The sequence below is a fragment of the Papilio xuthus genome, unplaced genomic scaffold, assembly GCF_000836235.2.
Source record: "Papilio xuthus unplaced genomic scaffold, Pxut_1.1 DF828780.1, whole genome shotgun sequence".
Lineage (NCBI taxonomy): Eukaryota > Metazoa > Arthropoda > Insecta > Lepidoptera > Papilionidae > Papilio > Papilio xuthus.
In genome coordinates this window covers 3,666,896-3,686,942 of record NW_013529869.1, presented here as the reverse complement: position 1 = coordinate 3,686,942, position 20,047 = coordinate 3,666,896, and the positions used below count along the sequence as shown (strand labels likewise).

Sequence of the window (20,047 nt, the reverse complement as noted above, 5' to 3'; positions counted from 1 at the left end):
AAGTGAGAAAATTGTTATGTCACTTGGTGTATAGATTTTTCACAAAGACTAAAGAGTGGTACTGTTACCAGTGAGGGGGGTGTCCTTGGCGGGTGCGGCGGGCGTGCCGGGCTGCGCGGGCGCACGCAGCTTGTCGTGTCGCGGTAGACGCGCGGGCGGGCGCGCGGCGCTCAGCAGCGTGTGCAGGCTGACCAGCGCCATGCTGTCCGCGCCGCCGCCGCCCGCGCCGCCCACCGCCGTGCCGCTGCCCGCCGCCAGAGAACTGGCAGACCTGCGCAAACAAACTAAACAATTTTACCTTCTCTTTAAAAAAAAAAACAAAAGTACTATGTACCGTTTCGCAATGTGAAATCAAAGTTCTCACACAATATTATAGGGCTATATGATAGTTGACCTTGAAGTAGAAGGCAGGTTGTACGCGTCGAGGGCGTGCTGAGCGTGCGCGTGCGTGTGCGCGTGCAGGCGACGCTCGAGCGGCGCGTAGTCGCCGAACCCGTAGCCCGACTGCGACGACACGTCATTGTTGCGCGTCGTGTCGTCCAGGAATAGAGATGTATTTAGAATACCCGCTGGAAACAATTGTGAGTTAGGTAACTGAAAATGTATTTTATTTCAAAAAATTTCAAAGGAAACAAACAAAAATACAAGTAAATGAGGGCGAGAAATTTAATTACAAATAAATTTTTATACAAGTTTTTTTCGTGCTGAAATTTAATATAAATGTATTACCTGGACTGGTAAGTCTTTGACCGTTGATGATGCTTTGTGTGGTGTTGAATTTCCACTGGTTGCCGTACAACAAAGAGTCGTTAAGGGCGCTGGCGTCCACAGAGTTGTTCTGCGCGGGATTGTCGTCATTGTTGCCTTGCGAAGGTATCGAGCTGTTCGGAGCTCGCGTCGCTGCTATTGAGTTACGTGACATTTCCAAACTTAAACGCTGGAAAAATACACATTATTATAGTTGAGTAAAAAAGAAAATGTAGATCTTAGAGAGTGTGAACAACTCACTTCTTTGAGATCATTTATCTGCAAAATGTGTTGATTCTGCATCGTTATCAGCTGATTGATATACCACTGTTGGTCCCGGCAACGCTGATAGAAAGTGGGCGGTCGCACTTGAAACCTGATAAATTATATAAACGACTATCAAATTTTATAGAATAGATTTTGTCGATGTTCGTTTTTTTTTTTATATTTTTTTTTAGAATTTATTGGGAAGTGTTGGAGCCGACCGATCATGTTGGAGCCAGGCTGAAAGATGTAATAGTACCTGAGTATGAGAGTATCAGCTTCGGGGTTGAGGTATCCCTCGCTGGCGAGCAGGTCGAGGCGGAAGAAGCGGTTGTACCCCCAGCACTCGCCCACCTCGAAGTCCGAAGCGAACTCGCGCACGATGTTCTTGCTGGGATCTCGCGACACCTGGTGCAGCATCTCCACACGGTACTCGTACCTGAATGTATCCCATCAAAGATACACTTTATTTGCTGTACTGTGTACTTGACTGAAGAAAGCGAAAAGCGTTGATTGAATTGGGGAATTAATTTTAAGATTAATTACACTATTTTCTTTTAAAATTAATGTAATTTTCAACTATTTCTTTGTTTAGTTTTCACCTTAGTATTTGATATATTTATCATATTTGATTTGACTAAAAGTTACACAAACTTCATTTATTTGTTTAATGCATTACTTTGGTTTATTACGCGAACTTTATTTATTGATTAATCACACTGTTGGACGTATGAAGGGCATAGAAAGGTAAACTTCTTCCTAAACGGTATATAAATTGTTTGAATAATTGTATATGAATAAATGTATGTATGAGTATTGAATGACGCAGCAGCATATAGCACTAACAGATATAGCGGACAGAAGTATTATTACAAAGCTGACACTAGGCCGATGAATCAATATATTATTATAGCTATTTCCAAAAATACCACGAATGAAGAAAGCTACATTTAATGTTTTAACAAATCGTTGCGGAAATGCATATGTCGCCTATTCTCCTCCTCGTACAATAAACTTCCTTTTCAACATAAAAATTGAATAATTTTCATAAATTAACCATATCCATTGAAGAAAATATCTAATCTAATAGAATTGTGGTTAACTTTAACCTTATTTTAAGAGAAAAATAAAATGTTTTTTCTTATAAATATCACAATACAAGGAATTTCCTTTTATTACAAATTGAAAATTTAGTAAAAAAAAAACAACATACTTAATCAATCAGAATAATTCGACGCTGATTCATTGTCAATAAAATATATGAAACATAGTTAATCGATGAAACGATAGCAGTATCCAGAACGTAGTTATCTACAGCTGAATGATATAGAGACAGAGAGCGGTTGTAACAAATAGTCTGCAAACGATGAGCATGCTCGCACACAGAACGCACTACAACGACCCAAGCCGCAATATATCTTGGAACTCACCTCTTGCCTACCCTTAATTTAGCAAAGCTTGGAATAATCAAATTTATAGTGTTACTCCCAGAATTATTATCAAACATATTAGTTTTTCTATCACATAATGGAAAAATTAAACAAAAATATTATGTAATTTGTAAAATATTGATTTCTTAACACACTAACTGCCAACCTCAGTCGTTTAATGCTTACTTAAAAGATGTTTAAAGTTTAGTATAAAATGAGACTTAACGAGTGCAGCAGTTAATGTAAATATTATATACTATTTATTACATAATTTAAATAATTGAATTAATTTTATTAACGTGGTTTTAGTAAATAATGAAGAAGTGTTAGTCGGTGCACAGTAAAGGTGGATACTCACTTGGAGGTCTCTGGCAGGCCGGCGCTGAGCTCGAGGAAGACGGAGAGGTAGTTGCCGCGCACGACGCCGTTGCCGTCGGGGTAGACCTTGAGGCGCCAGCAGAGGCCGTTCACGTGCAGCGGCGCGGAGTACACCGGCGCCGCCGCGTGCTGCAGCTGCGTGAAGTTCGACAGCGGGAACGTGCTGCTGTCGTAGCTCGGCACTATTTCACTGTACAATATACCGAAATATCAACTCTAAATTACGCCAAATCCGAATTACGCGAAGTCTGCATTATGCAAACCCCAAATTAAGCCAACTCTGAAATACGCTCCCCCGTGTTAAAGAATCAAAAAAGTTTTGTTTTTGCATTCCATGTAGTTCTTTATAAGATGCGATCTTCATACTTGCCTGTGGAAATCAGCGGGCACTGGAGCAGTCACGAAACTGGCCATAGGCTTCTTGCGGACCTGATGTATCATCTTCGATAGTTCACTGCTTTTTGCTATCAATTCAGACCTGAGATACAAGTTGTTTCGGATTACAAATCGACCAGATTATGAACCCAATCAACAAAATTAAATTAAAATTACGTAAAACATAAAATTGTATTGTGAGACTCTATTTAGAATAGCGCACGAATGTAGTCGCGTAGTGGAAAAGGGGTCTAGAGTTGGATAATCAATAGAAAAATGAACCTTGTACTGGAATGTAGCTGGTGCTCGATTTCCTGCAGCAGATGCTCGAGCTGCTCCGTCTCCTGCGTGAGGCTATTCTTCTGGCCCATCAGCGTTAGCAGCTTGGCCTTCAGCGCAGAGTCCAGCCGAGATATCATCAGCTCTACTGCGTTGCGAATCTCACGAACGCGTTCGTCTTTCGCCGCGCGCACCGACTCCACGTTACGTTCCTGGCGCGAATAGCAAACTTAAAAATAATTTACTATTACTAAATTAACCTACACAGATAATTTTTTGAAGTAATCAATAGTAATTGACTGTAAAATAGTATCTAACACTACAGGAGATATTATTTATTAAGTGCCAAATTATGCTAAAAAAGTAAAAATTCACAATTTGACGGTTTCTGATGACACTATAAGCTAAGGATATTATGTAAATATAATCTACATATAATAATTTAATACTACATCACCACAATTAAAAGTCATGCAAACTCACAACATCCTGTACGAGACTGATAAGCTCCATCAACCGCCGCCGAAGCTGCGAAACCTCATCGCGAATCTGCGTCACATGCTGCTCGTACACCTCCTCAAGTGGCTTGAAGGTGTGGCCCGAGTGCGTGCCGCCCCACAGTGCGCACTGGTGACAGATGCAGCGCCGGCACGTCCAGCAGTACACCGTCAGCTTCTCCTGGTGTGTAGGGCATCTGCAACACACACATACACACATTATCATAATCATCAAAAACACCATAGCAACTATGCCACATAAGTATAGGTGAATTCCAATGAGTGTAACTCCAACACACCAAACATGTAGATCCCATATCTGAAGGTGTCCCAAAGCATTTTTTTGTCAATTAAAAAAATATATCATTTCCCTATTATTCCTTAAGGAATAGTTGATGTGAAACTACATGGAGTTCCTATTGTAAAAATCTTTTTATCTCATCACCCATTCATTCTACAATTGCTTAATGTTTACTATAATAACAGATAAAGAAGTCTTGTCTAGGTTTTATTATATTCTTTCAATCTGTTGTTAATCAAAACAATTATGTAATTATTTCTTTAATGTGCTAACAGCAAGTTTAATTGCCAGAACAGTGAATCTGATTACCAATTAGTGCGCAACAAGGATTACATTACATTTAAAAAACATAAACACAATGTTTTTCTTTGTAATTGCACTTATTATTCATGTTTTAGCAGTGACCTGATTTTTTATAAAACAACAATAATGCCAATTTACCATGTATTTGTACAAAATTATACAGATATTTTGGTAATGGATAGCATAGATTATAAGAAACAGATATATTTATACCAGGGATAGTAAACCTTTACATATCCATGCCATTCTAAACAAATGTTTAGAAAGGACATAAAATAATTTTGACCTTGAGATTATTGGAAACATGCCATAGAGCAAAGAACACTTATATGAGCTCTTCATATAATACTTAATACTTTTTGTCCAATAGCATTAATTTCGTATATATTGTTTGCTAAAATATTTTGTTAAATTGGCATGCCATTTGTTCACCATCCCTGGTCTATAGTAGAAACTTATTTTTATAGATTTGTCTATAATATATTCTCTGTTGTTATTGTATGGAATATTTTTATAAGCCATTAAGGCAAAATGATACCAAATAGTTGATACAGCCTGTTTTGCCCTTTTAAAAATGGGTTTTTGTAAAACAAAAAAACAATGTACTTATATTCATTACTACCTGTAAACTGGTTCAAATCAGACTTTATATGTATAGAATTATATGGAATGTTGTTTACTGCAGCTTTAATAAGAAGTGGTAGAATTTATAAACAAAGCATTCAAGAAACACTGTGATGATTCATGAATTATATATACAAAGGTTTGAACATAAACAGTGGGCATTAATATTATTTTATTATGTATTTCCCTTCATTGTTTTATAAAACTTCCCTTTTCCGATGTCATAAATATATTAATACTAGGTATTGCCCGCGACTCTGTGCGGGCAGAATTAAAAAAATTAGAAGCCTATGTGTTCTTCCACACTATGTTCTATATGTACACCAAATTTAATCAAGATCCATTGAGCAGTTCTAGGGATACCTTCAAACAAACATCCATCCATCCATCCATCTAAATATTCATATTTATAATATTAGTAAGATAGAAGAATAATTTTGCATTTTAGTTTTATAGAATGAGTTAAAATTTTGAATTTTTTAGATTTGATCGAATTGAATCGCTTGTCAGTAATTGACTGGAAATAAAAATTTTAGTTTGTAGTTTATTTTTCTGATTGGAATGGTCCAGGTTTTTGGTACATTAGTTAGTCAAGTTTCACCCACTAAGTAAGAAGTAAATTATTTTCATAACATAAACTTATTCAGGGCTTCCCCAAAACCTTTTGTTTAAACACTTCGTTTACATTTATTTCTACCCTCAAATTAAAGGATTATTAACCAGAATGTAATGTTGTGTGATATGTTTCAATAGAAAAAAGATATAGAAAAATTAACTTGAATTAAATTAAAACATGTTTTAGGTGTAGTAACAGATAAATAGACATGTTCAAATAGAGTTCCATGCTAAAAATGGCAAATAGTTGGAAATATTTGTAAATCACACCAACTATAACACCTTGAATATTGCTTAAATTTAAGATATTAGGACGATACCTGTCCCTGAAGCTTTCTCGTTGACTAGCTGAGTTACTTTGTTGCATGGTTTCTATTTGTTGGGTAACCTCCTCTACCCAACGGCAGTTCACTAATTCGTGCAGATGAAGTGCAGCACGGCAGTGCGGGCACTGAGACCGCTGCTCGGTCAGCCAGCGCCGAACACAAGCATAGCAACAAAGCTTGGAGCAATGAGGGCATAGGTGCGCGTCAACCAGCTTCTCCATACAAATGAAGCACCGGAATACCTCCGCCAGCGTCTAAAAAACACCAATATCATCAATTCATACATAACTCGGGTCAAGTTTAACTGTCAACGGTATGTAGGGCAAATCGATTTACCTCGACGATCTGCTCTTCGCCATTTCCATTCCCTTTATCTCCCCTCGAAGCCATGCTTAGAGTTAGAGAAATCTAATACGGGGAAACCAAACTCTTCACCATAATTTGTATCGTTATTACATAGTTCTAAAGAGGCAATTGAATATGTTTCGCAAATAAAGTGACAACAACAGAGGTAACCAACCACTTCCGTATTCGAATATCAATTGAAATCAAAATAAAAACAAAAAAATTGGATTGCCATAGGTACACTAAGTTTTGCCGATAATTTTTTAAATAGACAACAATTTGCTAAAAAGAATTACTTGTGGTGAATTGAAATGAAATGGTGGTAAATATTCCAGATCTGTCATTTTTTAATACCTAAAGTTGCATTTTTTAAGCTCAACATGGTAAAAAAAAGTTAAGTTTTAATAATTAAAAGACTAGATTAATAGTTTGCTTCAAAGGTACAAATTTGTTGGGAAAACAAGAATATCGCGCAACAAGATTGTGGAAATTTAATTGACATGTCAACACTGGACAAATGTTGCTTGAAAAGAAAAACAACTCAAGATAAACTAAATCGGACAATATTTGTACACAATGCTGACTTTTTAAATATCATTTGTGGTCACTTTCTTTATGAAATATATATTTTAAGGGAGAAATAAATGGTTCATGTTTTCTTGTTTTATATTATTTAAATAGCATCAACCATAGATCATCATTTTGACACCTGTCGGAAATGACGATAACGGAACTCTGTCAATTGGTCAATTCAAACGTCAAACTCGGACGTCCTTCGTTCCATAGATTCAAGTCTAACCTATAATATTTTGAAGTTTTATAAATCATATTTTGTTCACAGATGTATGTTTATGATTTTTTTACATTTCCAGCAAACAAATAACTAATTAGTTAAGTAAGTGTATAAAAAATTTTGCATTACCATACATACATAAAAAATTACAGCAGTTGACAATTCAAGTGCAGTAAACAAACCTATAACACATTACATAATTTATTGATTTAATTCAAGTTTGTAAATAATTTTAAAACAATTTTTTTTAGATAAATGCAATGACATAACACCGTTTTTCTTTCAGGATGTTAACCTAGAAATAGTGTAGCGATATTTCCTTACCATGTCCTACCTAAAGGTGTTGCACTGTAGTTTTTGTGTTAAGCATGGCATCTACGGCCTTTCTTCAAAATCAGTACTACTTAAAATTGGTGTGAGTAATTTATTAATATTTTGATTAAATATGTCATTTAATTCAAATCTTATTGATTAACCTACTGAACAGTGTTTTACATTAGAAATTGAATGGATAGCACATTGGATTATTTGGCCATTTATTAAATAGTTTTTACACATTTATAGCAAGGTCAAGAAATACAACAACTGGCCAAAATATCAACTTCAAACAACTGGAAAAGTAAACTACCAATAACAACACAAACTCAGAGCTTGCAAAATGTAAAGGGCAAAAAAATTCCAAAGGACACTAGAGCATGGAAAGAAACACCAACACATGACATTAAGAACAATGTGGGCAACTACTGTATGATGCTATCAAAATTTCGTTTGACATGTAAGCTAAATTTTTATATTTATATGTCATTGTAAATTTTGTGAGGGCTTCTTACAAAGCATAAACAAATTTTTGCTCAAGGTAGCCGAAACTAAATTTAATAGTAATTTAAAACAATATCCCAAACAGTTTTATGACTATTTTTTAATTTAAACTAGTAACAACCTGTAAAAATTCATAATACATTTTTTCCATTCCACATATTAATAGTATCAAAAATGTATGTTTTCAGCTCTAGTAGTGATGACATCAATGGCGGGATATGCTCTTGCCCCTGCACCATTCAACTTCACAACATTTGCCCTATGTGCAGTTGGCACTGGCTTAGTTTCCTCTGCAGCTAACTCTATCAACCAGTATCATGAGGTGCCATTTGATGCTCAAATGTCAAGAACTAAGAACAGAGTGCTTGTTAAAGGATTGCTAGAGTAAGTACTGTCTTTGTAACATAAGAAATAGTATTTATGTAATTCATGAATTACCTTGCTAGAACTATGATTTTCTTGTAACAAAGTGAACTTTTGTTGGTGATGTTGCTGACATCTAATGTATTAATTTTGCCATGTCTTTATTAATGGAACTGTATTCTGTACATATATAATTCTTCTGTGAGTGTGTATGTCACTGAACTTCTCTCAAATGACTGGACCGATTTTGATGAAATTTTTTGTGTGTGTTCAAGGGGATCTGGGAATAGTTTAGATTCACAATTTTCATCAAATATTAACTTCATATTAATTTATTCAAATTAAAGACATGTAGACAGGACAACATCTGTTGGGCCTGCTAGTATAGTATACAATAATAATAATCAATCAATATTGTTTAATTAAAAAAATGTATGTTTCTGATTTTGAGAGAAAATGCCATACTGTTTGTATTACAATGAAGAATAATATTTTATAATTTCTTTATTTGCAGACCTGTCCATGCGATCAGTTTTGCAGCAGTTACAAGTGCAACAGGACTTGGTGTATTATATTTCGGAGTTAATCCACTGACAGCAGCATTAGGTGCAGGCAACCTTGTGCTCTATACATCTGTGTATACTCCTATGAAAAGGATGTCTATTTTAAATACATGGCTTGGGTCTGTTGGTACGTAGCAAATAACACCCATAAAAAATTTACCTATGTTATTGTTGGTATTATCAGCAAAAAATTTTAAGAAATGTTGGCTACATTTAAATACCACAACAATTTTTATGTACTACAGTGATCTTGCAGGACTAATTTGTGGCATTAATTGTGTTAAATAATTCAGGATAAGCTGAAGCACTCAAATAAATCATAGTTGTCAAATCCTCTAATAAAATTTTGTGCTATACTCCTTGCTGCTTTTAAAAATCATAAATGTGTTTACTCCAGTTGGTGCGATACCACCATTGATGGGCTGGGCTGGCTGTACGGGCGGTTTAGACGCGGGTGCGCTCGTGCTAGGGATGGTGCTGTACTCGTGGCAATTCCCGCACTTCAATGCCCTCTCGTGGAACTTGCGACCGGATTATTCGCGCGCCGGGTACAGAATGATGGCTGTTACTGATCCTGGTCAGACTGTTACAGAATTTGTTTGTTTAATTAGTAATTAATGAGTTGAAAATAGAATATAGAAGATTTCAACAATCGACGAGCAAGATAATGTACTTCATAAATCAACTTTATTTTTAGGTTTATGTCGACGAGTAGCGTTAAGACACACTGGAGTTATAACGGCGACTTGCATTGCTTCTTCATACTTAGATGTGACAAATATGTGGTTCGCCTTGGAGTCCTTACCATTAAATGTATATTTTATGTACTTAGGTGAGTAGAACTAATGTACTTATGTGGTGCATTTTTAAAGATAATAAATTGTATATTATATTATTGATATATGTAAAAAAATTGTAAATGAAAAGAATTGAGGTAGATTTATATTAAATAATATTTTCGTTTTCAGCTTGGCAATTTTACAAGAAATCAGACAGTGGTAGTTCAAGGAAACTGTTCAGATTCTCTTTGATACATTTACCAGCCTTAATGTTACTTATGCTAGTCAATAAAAAGTATTGGAGTTCAAGTGAAACTCAGGAACATAAGGATGTAATGAAGTCGCAAGATTTGAACAAGTTTCCAGAGTCCAAGAGGCTGACAGTATTGCCCCGTGGGCCCGTCGTCACCGCGCAAGAAACTGACTTATCGAAAAACTGACCAAATGACTTGTCATAAAACTACAAATTTGTAGATGCTAGTTTTTTTCCTCTTCTGTAAATAGTGTACAATTATTTTATTTACTTTAGCTTGCGTTGTAAGATAATAAATCCACATGCTATTGTTACGATCGATTAATTTATTTTGTTACCATAGTTTTTTTTCGACTTAACTTAAGAGTTAAATGAATAATACAAAAAATAGAAAAATCTTAAAATTTATTTTGTTTTCTTTTTTATTTGTATAACTTACATTAATGTTGGAATTTAGAAAATATCAATATATACTACAAATACAATGAAAACTGTCGGAACACAATTTACACATAAACAGAGGTGGACATTGGGCTTGGTACAGAACTGGATAACAAGTTAAGTAAAACATCACGCCATCAACAGTTGGAGACCCGTTTTATAAAAAATATTGAGAATCTTCACTTGGCATATTATTTCCTGAAACAAAGAATTTCAAAACTTTAAAATTTGAATTGACTTACGAGTTAAACAAACTAATTTTTTAAACATTACAATAATTTGACTGTTTTGCATAGGTTAGGTTTGTATTGATTAATTACGTGGAAAAAGCGGACTAGTAAACAATGAATATGCTTTGGGATATGTGCTTTTATCCAGCAGTGGATGAATATATCAATTTTTATATATTGTTATAATGTGTTTACTGACTTGGGTTTCTTGGAGCTGCGTTCATGCTCCCGGCTGTCGTCACGCGATCGCTTGTGCGAGGACTTGCCGTCGCTGTGCTTCTTGTGCTCTCCATTGGACTTGCTGTGCGACGAAGACTTGTGCTTGTCGTGATGCGACGACTTGTGGTGCTTGTCGCGGTTCTTTGACGGACTGAAAATTAAATTCACAATTGAGTTTAGCACGTGTCATTCTTTTGGCGACTCCAGGGTACTGCGCATCGCACAGACGACTTTGGGCCGTCAAGATATTTCAAACGAACTATGTATACTAGACTTTTATTAGTTTTTTGGTTACTACTAAATTTTTACCCTGATGTTGCCAGACGAAAATTGTATAAGATTTTAGAGCACACCTATATTTGTGTAATGATATACCTGCTACTGCTATGTTTAGACGGACTCTTGTGACTGGAGCTCTTGTGGTGTGAACTGGAACTCTTATGGCTGGAGCTCTTGTGACTGGAACTCTTGTCGTGCTTGCTCTTCTTGCTGTGGCCCTCGGAATCAAAGGAGCGCGGTCTGTCACAACCACCTTTCCTCTTCCTGTCGAAGTCCTCTCTGTGATCGTAGTTACGCTCCTTTTTGTCTTCCTCCGCCGCTTCTCTTTCTAGATCTGACCAGTCTTTACCTGATTCTTCATCTTCTTCTGTAAAAATACGTCAGAAACACCATTTTAGTTGTCAACTTTAACAATTCAACAGAAATTTGACTGTGGTACTCTATAATTACAAAATGTTTATATCAGATAAAGTACCTTCACTATCACCAGATCCTTCGGAAGCGTCTGAGGCCTCAGAATCGTATTCCGAGTCGTCATCCGACTCTTCCTCGGATTCCACGTCCGTCGGCTCGTATGCATCGTCTTCTTCTTCCGATTCTTCATCCTACGCAAAAATAAATTAAAAAAATACTTTAGCTTTTACTCATTAACTAGTTAACACATTCAATGCTATCTACTGACTACCTTGCGAGGTCACTTTACTTTGTAAAATCATAATGGCATTAAATGTGTTAATTGTTTTTAACTACCCACCTGTCCCGCATCTTCAGCATCAGATTCCGGATCCAAGAACGACCAACCGCCATTATTGAAGAAGCCCTCGATGTCGTCTGTTATAGTTTTCATAACCTTTGTCCAGTTGAGAGATTGTATGCCTTCAGAGTAGCGGATATCACACGAACTATACAAAAAATGAAATAAATAAAAAAACGTAATTCAATAAAACATCTTTGTATGTCACTTTTATCTTGTCGAAAGATAACGTCATAACAAAAGTTTAAAGGAAAAAATATGTAAAATCTACTTACTTTAGCCACTCTTTAACATGATCCAGCATGTTCATGGGCACGGCATTCACCATGGCGACCTTCTTAGCATAGTCTTTGAACACAAACACCATATCAAAGTTCTTAAGGTGGAACTGTACTCTCTCGAAGTGAACTAATTCGACGTCTTCTAGCGCGATAACAAACGGCGGCCACTCGGTGAGATTGACGAGTGCTCCTGATGTGGGCTGTAGTAGTACTGTGCTGCGGAATGGCGCACCAGGGAAGCCTAGCTCTCTGAAAATAATTTAAAACAAGAATTCATGTATTAGAAAGCAAGCAAGTTAGTCGCTGCGCAAAACACAATTTAAGATGACGTGGGACGCAGCGGGAAGGCACTACGCAACGTGTCGAGGACCATGAGCCGCCCAAATATTTGAAATGAATTATACTAATTTGTCTAAAGTAGATAAGTCATCATTAGTACATGAATTTTTTGGATATTTGTGTTCGATTCTGTCGAAGTATCATCCATACCTGAAAGGCGTGTCGAATTCGACCTCCTGTTTGGTCATATTCTCGACTCGCTCACAGAAGCTCTTGAATGCGACCTTCAGTTTGTGCCTGAGCTCGCGCTCGCTCTGCTCCGCGGCGAGGTCGTCGCGGTCGTGCATGTGCTGGTGCTTGCCCAAGTCCGTAGTTATCTCACCCACTTCTGTATAGAATTGGACGTCCACATGCTTCTTTTTACCTGGAAACAGATAAATGGTTTAAGAATATGTCCTAATAAACTTGCTTATACTTTTAGTTTTCTATTCTGACTCATTTGGAGTATGACAGTGTTGTAGTGTAACTTTAAACAAATAACTTACCAAACATAATAGCGTGTTTTAAATGAAAATGTAACAAAATGATCATTTCACCGTCACACGGCTGGAAGAATGCATTTTGAATATTATTATATAAAATGTCGACTTTGTCTCCTCTGACTGACGTAAATCTAAACCCGTTGCTATGTGCTTCTAATGACCCGCTCATTCTCTTTGTGACTATATTGGGTCTTATGTATAGATCCTTAAGTTTGGGATTGCCTTTACTCTGTGAGAGAACGAGGGTGTCTTGTTTTACAAGATCTTCCTTTTCTCTCTCTTCCGCTTCTCTTGTTTTGAACTTCTTCTGAACTTCCTTTATCAAACGAAAGCCTGTGTTGAGATTTGATGATGGTGGCGATATCTCGCCAGGCTCTTTTGTATTTGTACTTCGGTATGTGCTGTAAAGAATTCAAAATATTATTACTTAATTTCCTTTGTAATAGTCACAATTTTTCCTTGTGTAAAGTACAAAATTAGTTATTTTCTAACTAATTAAGAATCTTAATTTGTTTTTTTTTCAGGAAATTTTAGTATTACAAATTCTTATCATAATTTAGTCTACTTACACTTCTTTAACAAATGTGGCATCTGGTTGTGAGTAATTACCACCCTCATTCCTCCCCATGGTGGCGCCGGGGTGGAAGAAGTTTATCCTGAGGTATGTATAATCACCTTCTACTGATTGTGAGATATTCTTTATTGTGGAAATATGGAATGGAACTGGCACACCAAATACTGGTAAAATAACTGTTTCATATTTGCGATCTGAAAATAATAATAAAACAAAACTTATTTGATATCAAACTTGCTGAAACCAATTTCTGCATGTGTAGCTAAATTCAATATGTGTTTGTTCACTTGTTATTTAAAAAAGTAAAGTTTCATTGATTCACAAAATAATTTTTAAATTATCTTCTATGAACTTAATTCTCGAACTTATATACAATAATGTTATGTACACTTACCAACATATAGTTTTAATTCCTTCACTTCATTTTCTCTCGGCATCTGACTGACACTTTTGTATGAGACTGTACTTTTCCTTATTTTCTCGCTGTCTTTGCCACTGGATTGTTTCGCGAGACGTTCTTTAGCCTTTTCATTGAGTGCAATCGCCAATTCCCTTTGATGCTCCTTGCGTTTCTCTTCAGAGGAATGCTCTGTTCTTAGTTTTGACTCAATCACTGCAGTTCTTTTACCGCGACCTGAGGTAAAAAAGGCAATATTTAAATACAAAAAACCCTTTTTTTTAATTCTAGTGCCAAAATATTTATATAACTAATCAACATGCAATACAAAAATAAAAGTAAAACTTACCGCCATTTTCTATTTGTCCAGGTTTGCATGTAAGTAAATAAAAATATATCAGTAACAGAACAAAAAAAAAACACTTTATTGAAGCAGATTAAAAAAGCTTTAGGCCGGGAATATGTATGAATATTCCGGTGATGGAATTTTCATTACATCTCATTAAATTAATGTAGGCATGATAAATGTAAATTTTATAATGAAAAACATTGTAATGTTATCACTTTTCTTTCTCTTTAACTCTTACCAAGTATTTCAGTCTTATTCTCCTTTTCTTCCTCTTCTTCTTCATCGTCATCTTTCAAGAAGATGCCAATGTTTTTGATTTTCTTTTTAGATTGTGTAAGAAGAGAAGCTGGTTGTTCTTCGTTCACTAATACAGTGTCGCCGATAAACAGTGCGTATGTCTGAAAATTAAAAAAAAAGTAACAATTACATTACAAATTTAAGGTTTGGATTTATTTTAATATAATATAGCAACTGATATATTTTGTTTACCTTTCCTTCTTTGTCTGTTGCCGCGCTATTGGTCAAATTAGCCAAACCTATGTTGATATTAAAAATCATTCCCTTTTTGGCCACAATAGATGTTTTCGGTCCAATCACAATTGAGCTTTCACGGAACTCAATACCCATTGCAAAACTAGAAAAAAAAAGAAAGTTTAAGAAACAAAAATTACATATTTAATTTACTTATAACAAAAAGATTTTTACCCGAATGATTTCGTAAGATTATCGACCAGTGCGGGCTTTTCTTTCTTAGCCAATGCCAATCCAGATTCATAAACCGAAGATAGTTTTGCACCGGCTACTAAATTTTTCATAACTTCCTCTTCGACATTCAAAAGGAAATTATAATTGCTCTGAATTTCGTCTGTCGGATTAACTAATAATGTCCGAACAATATTTGAACAGTAGGATTTATATCTTGCACCCAATGAACAAACTATTGAGCCGAAATGTAGATGATTTTTATCTGACACAGCACTGAATTTGAGACTGTAATTGCCTCCTGATTGTATTATAGGTGGATAACACATGTCCAATTGCGTTGTGTCAACTCCTGTTACATATTTCTTATCGGAAATCGCTGCTTCTACACCTTCCGCTAGTTTCGAGTGTTTTACTTTCTGAAAAATTTAAAAAAAGCATTAATTTCATATTTGTAGGATATAGCAACTTAAACAGTAGATATTGGCTGAATTCCATCTTACTAACATTATAAATGTGAATGTTTACATGGATGAATGTTTGTTTGAAGGTATCTAGTATGGCTAAATGGATTTCAATTCCGCGCGAACGAAGTTGCGGGCGACCACTAGTTACATATAAATTAGTTAACATTATTGGTTATTACAACTGATTAGTCTCTTTACTGTCTTATTAATCAGTTCTTACTGAAATTTACCCAATCAAATATTCAGATATACAACTGAACTAAAATTACGTCAACAAATCAGAGAAACCAGTAACAAAGTTATGACTTATTTGTTGTGTAAATTAATGCTTATTTCAATTTACCTTGTCAGAATCAATAATTTCCATGACCTGGTCCTTTAGGTATTTCGTAAAAACATCAACTGTGACCAAGCATGCTTTTTTAATTGTTATAATTTCTGGGTCTTCTTTTGGAGCCATAATGTATGCAGCTGAAGAACTAATATCAATGCTATCAAATTTTTCCGCTTTCATTGTTGATTTCCAACTTTCACAGAACTCACCGGGGTAGACATCTTTTGCAAAAAGGCCAATTGTCTTACCCGATTTTGATTTTTTAATCTCTTGAATAAGTTTTCCAAAATTTTCTTTGTCCTTATCATTCTATAAGAAAATATTACACAGTTATTTAGTAATTAGACTATAAAATCATTATGGTTTTAACTATTTTTTGTCTAAATTTATCATATTAGAAATCTAATAAGGTCAACTTCCTTTAAAGGACTAGTTTATTTCTAATTGACTTTAAAACAAGTTCAACATACATTATTGTAAATAAAATTTATTAATCCGGGATTGTTCATAAATTATTACTTACATCTTTGACTATAATTTGTAATCAAATAGGTAAGATGATTTACTACTTAAACAATTTCATACATGACACAAATTAGCCGAACTTACTAAGTTAACACAGTACAAAAATGCTGAGTTTGTAGTAACTAATTGAAAATAATTATGAAGCCTATGTCAGCAATGCATACTTGAGCAGAAGATTGTTCTCAAGAGTACTACTAGTTTGCACTGCCAAAAAATATATATCCAGTAAAATGCTAATGTATAACTGTCATGTTCCAGACTACAATGCAAAATTTATCACAAATTTTTACTGTAATCTCTAGTTGTCTGTAGCTCAAAAGCAGGTATAAAATATTCTTTCATAACTTATTTTCTATGCACACTTTAATACTTACTCTATCTCTTATAAGAAGCTTAACAGGTGGTAGTTCCGATTCATCCTTGCCATTTTCTATTTGTCTTAGAAATTCGATTTTTTTCTTACTTGCCAAAAAACACATACTGTTTTCTGTAAGTACTGTTAGAGTGTCTGGAAGCTCATATCCAAAAAGCCATGTCTGCAAAAATAAAATGCATTAACTATCGAATAAGATACGCTGAAGGGATTCATATTACACAAGGTATAGTTGACTATACTGAATATAATAATCATTGAAGAAAGAAATATTGAAATGAAGACATGTGAAACGTTACTGCAAAGGCAGTAAAAATATTTTTATCCATGTTATATTGTCTGATATACCAAAAGTAGTGGTTTCACAAGTAAAACATATCCATGCGCACGTTAAAAAATAAAGATACAAACCTGTAAAGCTGTTGATTTACTGTATAAAGTGTCCTCGTCGACCCCAACGCAAAAAATTAAACAGTCAGCCTTAGCCAACCCATCGTCACTTTTAGAATCAGATGATGCAGCCTGTAACAATTTTAAAATAAGAAAACGGAATAGAAATGCGAGCGTAAAAATCTACGCATTGTAACCCACCTTCCATGCTGCATATAGCTTTTTCATGCGACGATAAAATGTGTCTTTGTCTAGGGATATATTGGACATGGTGAAAATAAAATTAAAAACAATAATATAATATACGTTTTCACGCCCTAAGAACGAAAAAGTTATACACAATCGAATACATTACAAAATTTGACAGCAAACAAGAATGGCGGGCGTCCGTGCTTTACTCTTTTTTGTCTATGACAAATGTAAAACGTTCCGTTCTTTGAGGCACTTCACATTTTTAATATCGTTCTCAAGTTTAAGCGATCGTGTTTTCTGTATTATAATAAGAAATTAAACGATAAAGAGGACACCCCGCATCGTGGGTCATATTATATTTTAATTTTCATCGAAATTACTTAATTTAGAACGTATTTATATTTTAAAAATAACATATTACTTTCAACTTCGGTTTCTTGTAAACTTGAGAGTACCAAAATCTCCGAATACTTAACGAAAGTTTAACCAGACGGGGCTATATAAAAGTAATAAAAGAGTCAGATTTGTTTGGTAGCGGTTTATTCTTGAAAAATAATACGAAATGAGTATTGTAATTAATGTAAACTAAAATAATTATAACTAAAGTAAGAAATCATAAACGTTAATTATCTTACACCAACACTTCCCACATTTAGTACACATTGCTGTCCTAAGTTCATTTTATTGGTCCTAATCAAACTTAGTTTCACTGGAAAACTGTTTTTATTAGTTTCAATATCATCTGTGTTAATTATTTTTTCCATTTGTAGCACCAGTGCAGGTATGTGTTGCCAGTATTTGCCTGACCCTCTTATTTGTTTTTCTACGTATGTCTCCCTTACATGGTCATCTTCCTCTGAAAAGAGATCTTTTAGTATTTTTATTCCTTATTTTAAAGTAAGTCATTTTATATAGATACCTTGATAGTCAGCTAAATCTTGTTGAACCCATCTTGTTTGTATGTTAACACATACAATGCCAACATCAAAATTCTTGCAAACAAAGCGGCAATGATTGACTAGTACATTTAAATAATTCAAACCTGAAAGATACAACAGCAGCCCTGTATTGTATCTAAGACTGAAATTTAATAATAGCCTAGTATTCATCCTTTCTAAAATTTTGGCAGCTCAATGCAGACTGCAGAGACTATTATAATGTTTAGAACCGCCAAGATAGTTGACAACTATAGTAATAGATATGTAAATTAATAATATCCTTTAAAGACTTATATGAAAGAAGCAGAAATATTTTTGATATTAAGGTATACTACATAATTTACTAAGGATATAATTTAAGCTTAAAAACTAGTGAAATAAAGAGAAGTAAAAATGTATACCTATTTTGTTATCATCACCAAAATGTTGCATTAGTAGACATGGCAATGAATCAATTATTATTAATACCAGATTATGTATGGTTAAGCTTTTATCTTTAAGCTTTTTAAACAAATCCACAATTTCCTCCATTGTCCATATGTGTACTACTTTTATTTTGGATAAACATCTTGCCATTTCCTAAAAATAAAAATTATTTAATATATTACATAAAATCTAATGCATACTTTTATTTTCAAAAGTTTATCCATTACCTCATGAGAAAAACATAGATTATTTAACATTCTTTGGAGTCTAACAGCACTGAAATCACCTTTGGTATCTATATAAAGAACAGTATTTTCAGTCTGTTTGGCACAATTAATTGCTAATTGAAGACATAACTGTGTCTTCCCACAGCCAGCTAGACCACATATTTCAGATATATATCCAACTGGTATTCCACCACCTAAGACATTGTTCAAACTTTAAAAAAAAACGCGTGAAATACAAACAGATAAACATAGTACCATTTAAAATAGTAGTCATTCTAGATTACCTGTCTATTTCTGTACTAATGAACCTTTGTTTATTTTTGTACATGGCAAATAATGAAGGACCATCTACAACTGGAGCAGAAAAATTGGTAAAAATATCGTTCTTGATATCTAAAACTTGAGATAAGTTTAACTTTGTTAGAGTAGATAGTTTTTCTGCATCTTGTTGAAGGAATTCTAATATTGTTGTAATATTATTAATTGTTAAAGTTCTTTGAACACTTTTAGTAATTAGGACGTGGTCTAGGTTAGGTAATTTTTCCATGTGTAAGTTTTTATTCTTTATTTTTAAATAATAAAGGAAAACTAAACTTAGAAATTCCTTATATTTTTTTGTTGACAACTGAATATAAAAGTTTTTAAAGTGGTGAATGTTTGCGAATGGTGATGAGTGATGTCCACTGATCTTTATGCCAAAGAGTAAAGTTGCAATTAACGAAATTGTTTTATTTTTCCAAAATTGTTTTCCCTCGAATAATACTTTCAAACGTCAAAAAGGAAACTGACAGATAGATCTTTTTAGGTTGGTAGAAACGTAGACTTGTTCATAATATTGCTAGCATTGAAAATGACAATTTTTATTCTCCGTTTGTGTATCTAATTAGTCAAGAGTCCCGTCTTTTATTTTATATACTCTTTGTAAGTTTAATCGAGTTTGTACCAAAGAGTATACTATATGGTTTGTACTTTCGATAAGTTATGGCGGCGCAAGTCAGCTGCGTCAAAGTCACAATCGCGTTTTCTGATAGAATCAACTGCGACAGTTGTGCGACAGCATCGCCATTCTCACCG

General features: G+C 34.6%; 4 protein-coding genes across 6 annotated transcripts in view; 1 reads left to right on the top strand and 3 right to left on the bottom strand.

The window, feature by feature from the left end:
* LOC106128220 (E3 ubiquitin-protein ligase TRIM37) overlaps nucleotides 1–6,706 on the bottom strand; it is a 12,562-nt gene extending 5,856 nt beyond the window's left edge. The window contains exons 1-11 of the mRNA XM_013326511.1: nucleotides 6,476–6,706; nucleotides 6,134–6,393; nucleotides 3,957–4,167; nucleotides 3,477–3,685; nucleotides 3,190–3,297; nucleotides 2,800–3,009; nucleotides 1,271–1,450; nucleotides 1,009–1,123; nucleotides 730–937; nucleotides 395–569; nucleotides 69–271 (exon numbers count right to left, since the gene is read on the bottom strand). Coding sequence (XP_013181965.1) covers nucleotides 69–271; nucleotides 395–569; nucleotides 730–937; nucleotides 1,009–1,123; nucleotides 1,271–1,450; nucleotides 2,800–3,009; nucleotides 3,190–3,297; nucleotides 3,477–3,685; nucleotides 3,957–4,167; nucleotides 6,134–6,393; nucleotides 6,476–6,529 — 1,933 coding nt within the window. The 5' untranslated portion in view covers nucleotides 6,530–6,706. The remainder of the gene's footprint in view (nucleotides 1–68; nucleotides 272–394; nucleotides 570–729; nucleotides 938–1,008; nucleotides 1,124–1,270; nucleotides 1,451–2,799; nucleotides 3,010–3,189; nucleotides 3,298–3,476; nucleotides 3,686–3,956; nucleotides 4,168–6,133; nucleotides 6,394–6,475) is intronic.
* A 535-nt stretch (nucleotides 6,707–7,241) lies between these two features.
* On the top strand, nucleotides 7,242–10,368 carry Cox10 (Cytochrome c oxidase assembly factor 10). The gene is made up of 8 exons (XM_013326547.1): nucleotides 7,242–7,379; nucleotides 7,564–7,692; nucleotides 7,842–8,052; nucleotides 8,285–8,480; nucleotides 8,974–9,149; nucleotides 9,420–9,599; nucleotides 9,720–9,854; nucleotides 9,991–10,368. The coding sequence occupies exons 2-8, from the start codon at nucleotides 7,603–7,605 to the stop codon at nucleotides 10,239–10,241; spliced, it is 1,239 nt and encodes a 412-aa protein (XP_013182001.1). The 5' UTR covers nucleotides 7,242–7,379; nucleotides 7,564–7,602; the 3' UTR covers nucleotides 10,242–10,368.
* A 287-nt stretch (nucleotides 10,369–10,655) lies between these two features.
* Nucleotides 10,656–17,586, bottom strand: dre4 (SPT16 homolog, facilitates chromatin remodeling subunit dre4). Its single transcript, XM_013326849.1, has 18 exons — nucleotides 17,392–17,586; nucleotides 17,212–17,322; nucleotides 16,802–16,963; nucleotides 15,912–16,211; nucleotides 15,105–15,520; nucleotides 14,889–15,033; nucleotides 14,638–14,797; nucleotides 14,400–14,408; nucleotides 14,048–14,287; nucleotides 13,649–13,847; nucleotides 13,083–13,480; nucleotides 12,748–12,961; nucleotides 12,253–12,507; nucleotides 11,978–12,125; nucleotides 11,699–11,828; nucleotides 11,320–11,590; nucleotides 10,925–11,095; nucleotides 10,656–10,693 (listed from the first exon to the last, which is right to left on the bottom strand). The coding sequence occupies exons 1-18, from the start codon at nucleotides 17,458–17,460 to the stop codon at nucleotides 10,687–10,689; spliced, it is 3,405 nt and encodes a 1,134-aa protein (XP_013182303.1). The 5' UTR covers nucleotides 17,461–17,586; the 3' UTR covers nucleotides 10,656–10,686.
* Nucleotides 17,587–17,911: 325 nt separating this feature from the next.
* On the bottom strand, nucleotides 17,912–19,712 carry Rad51D (Rad51 recombinase D). Of its 3 annotated transcripts, none has more exons than XR_001228435.1 (5): nucleotides 19,258–19,712; nucleotides 18,974–19,167; nucleotides 18,722–18,899; nucleotides 18,302–18,424; nucleotides 17,912–18,238 (listed from the first exon to the last, which is right to left on the bottom strand). XR_001228435.1 is itself a non-coding variant. In XM_013326600.1 (5 exons), exons 1-5 carry the CDS (start codon nucleotides 19,518–19,520, stop codon nucleotides 18,009–18,011), a joined length of 1,005 nt encoding a protein of 334 aa, XP_013182054.1. In that variant the 5' UTR covers nucleotides 19,521–19,712; the 3' UTR covers nucleotides 17,912–18,008. The 3 variants fall into 3 exon arrangements, 1 of the variants encoding a protein (XP_013182054.1); XM_013326600.1 differs by having other exon boundaries at nucleotides 18,974–19,184; XR_001228436.1 differs by lacking the exon at nucleotides 18,974–19,167.
* Between the last annotated feature and the right edge of the window lie 335 nt (nucleotides 19,713–20,047).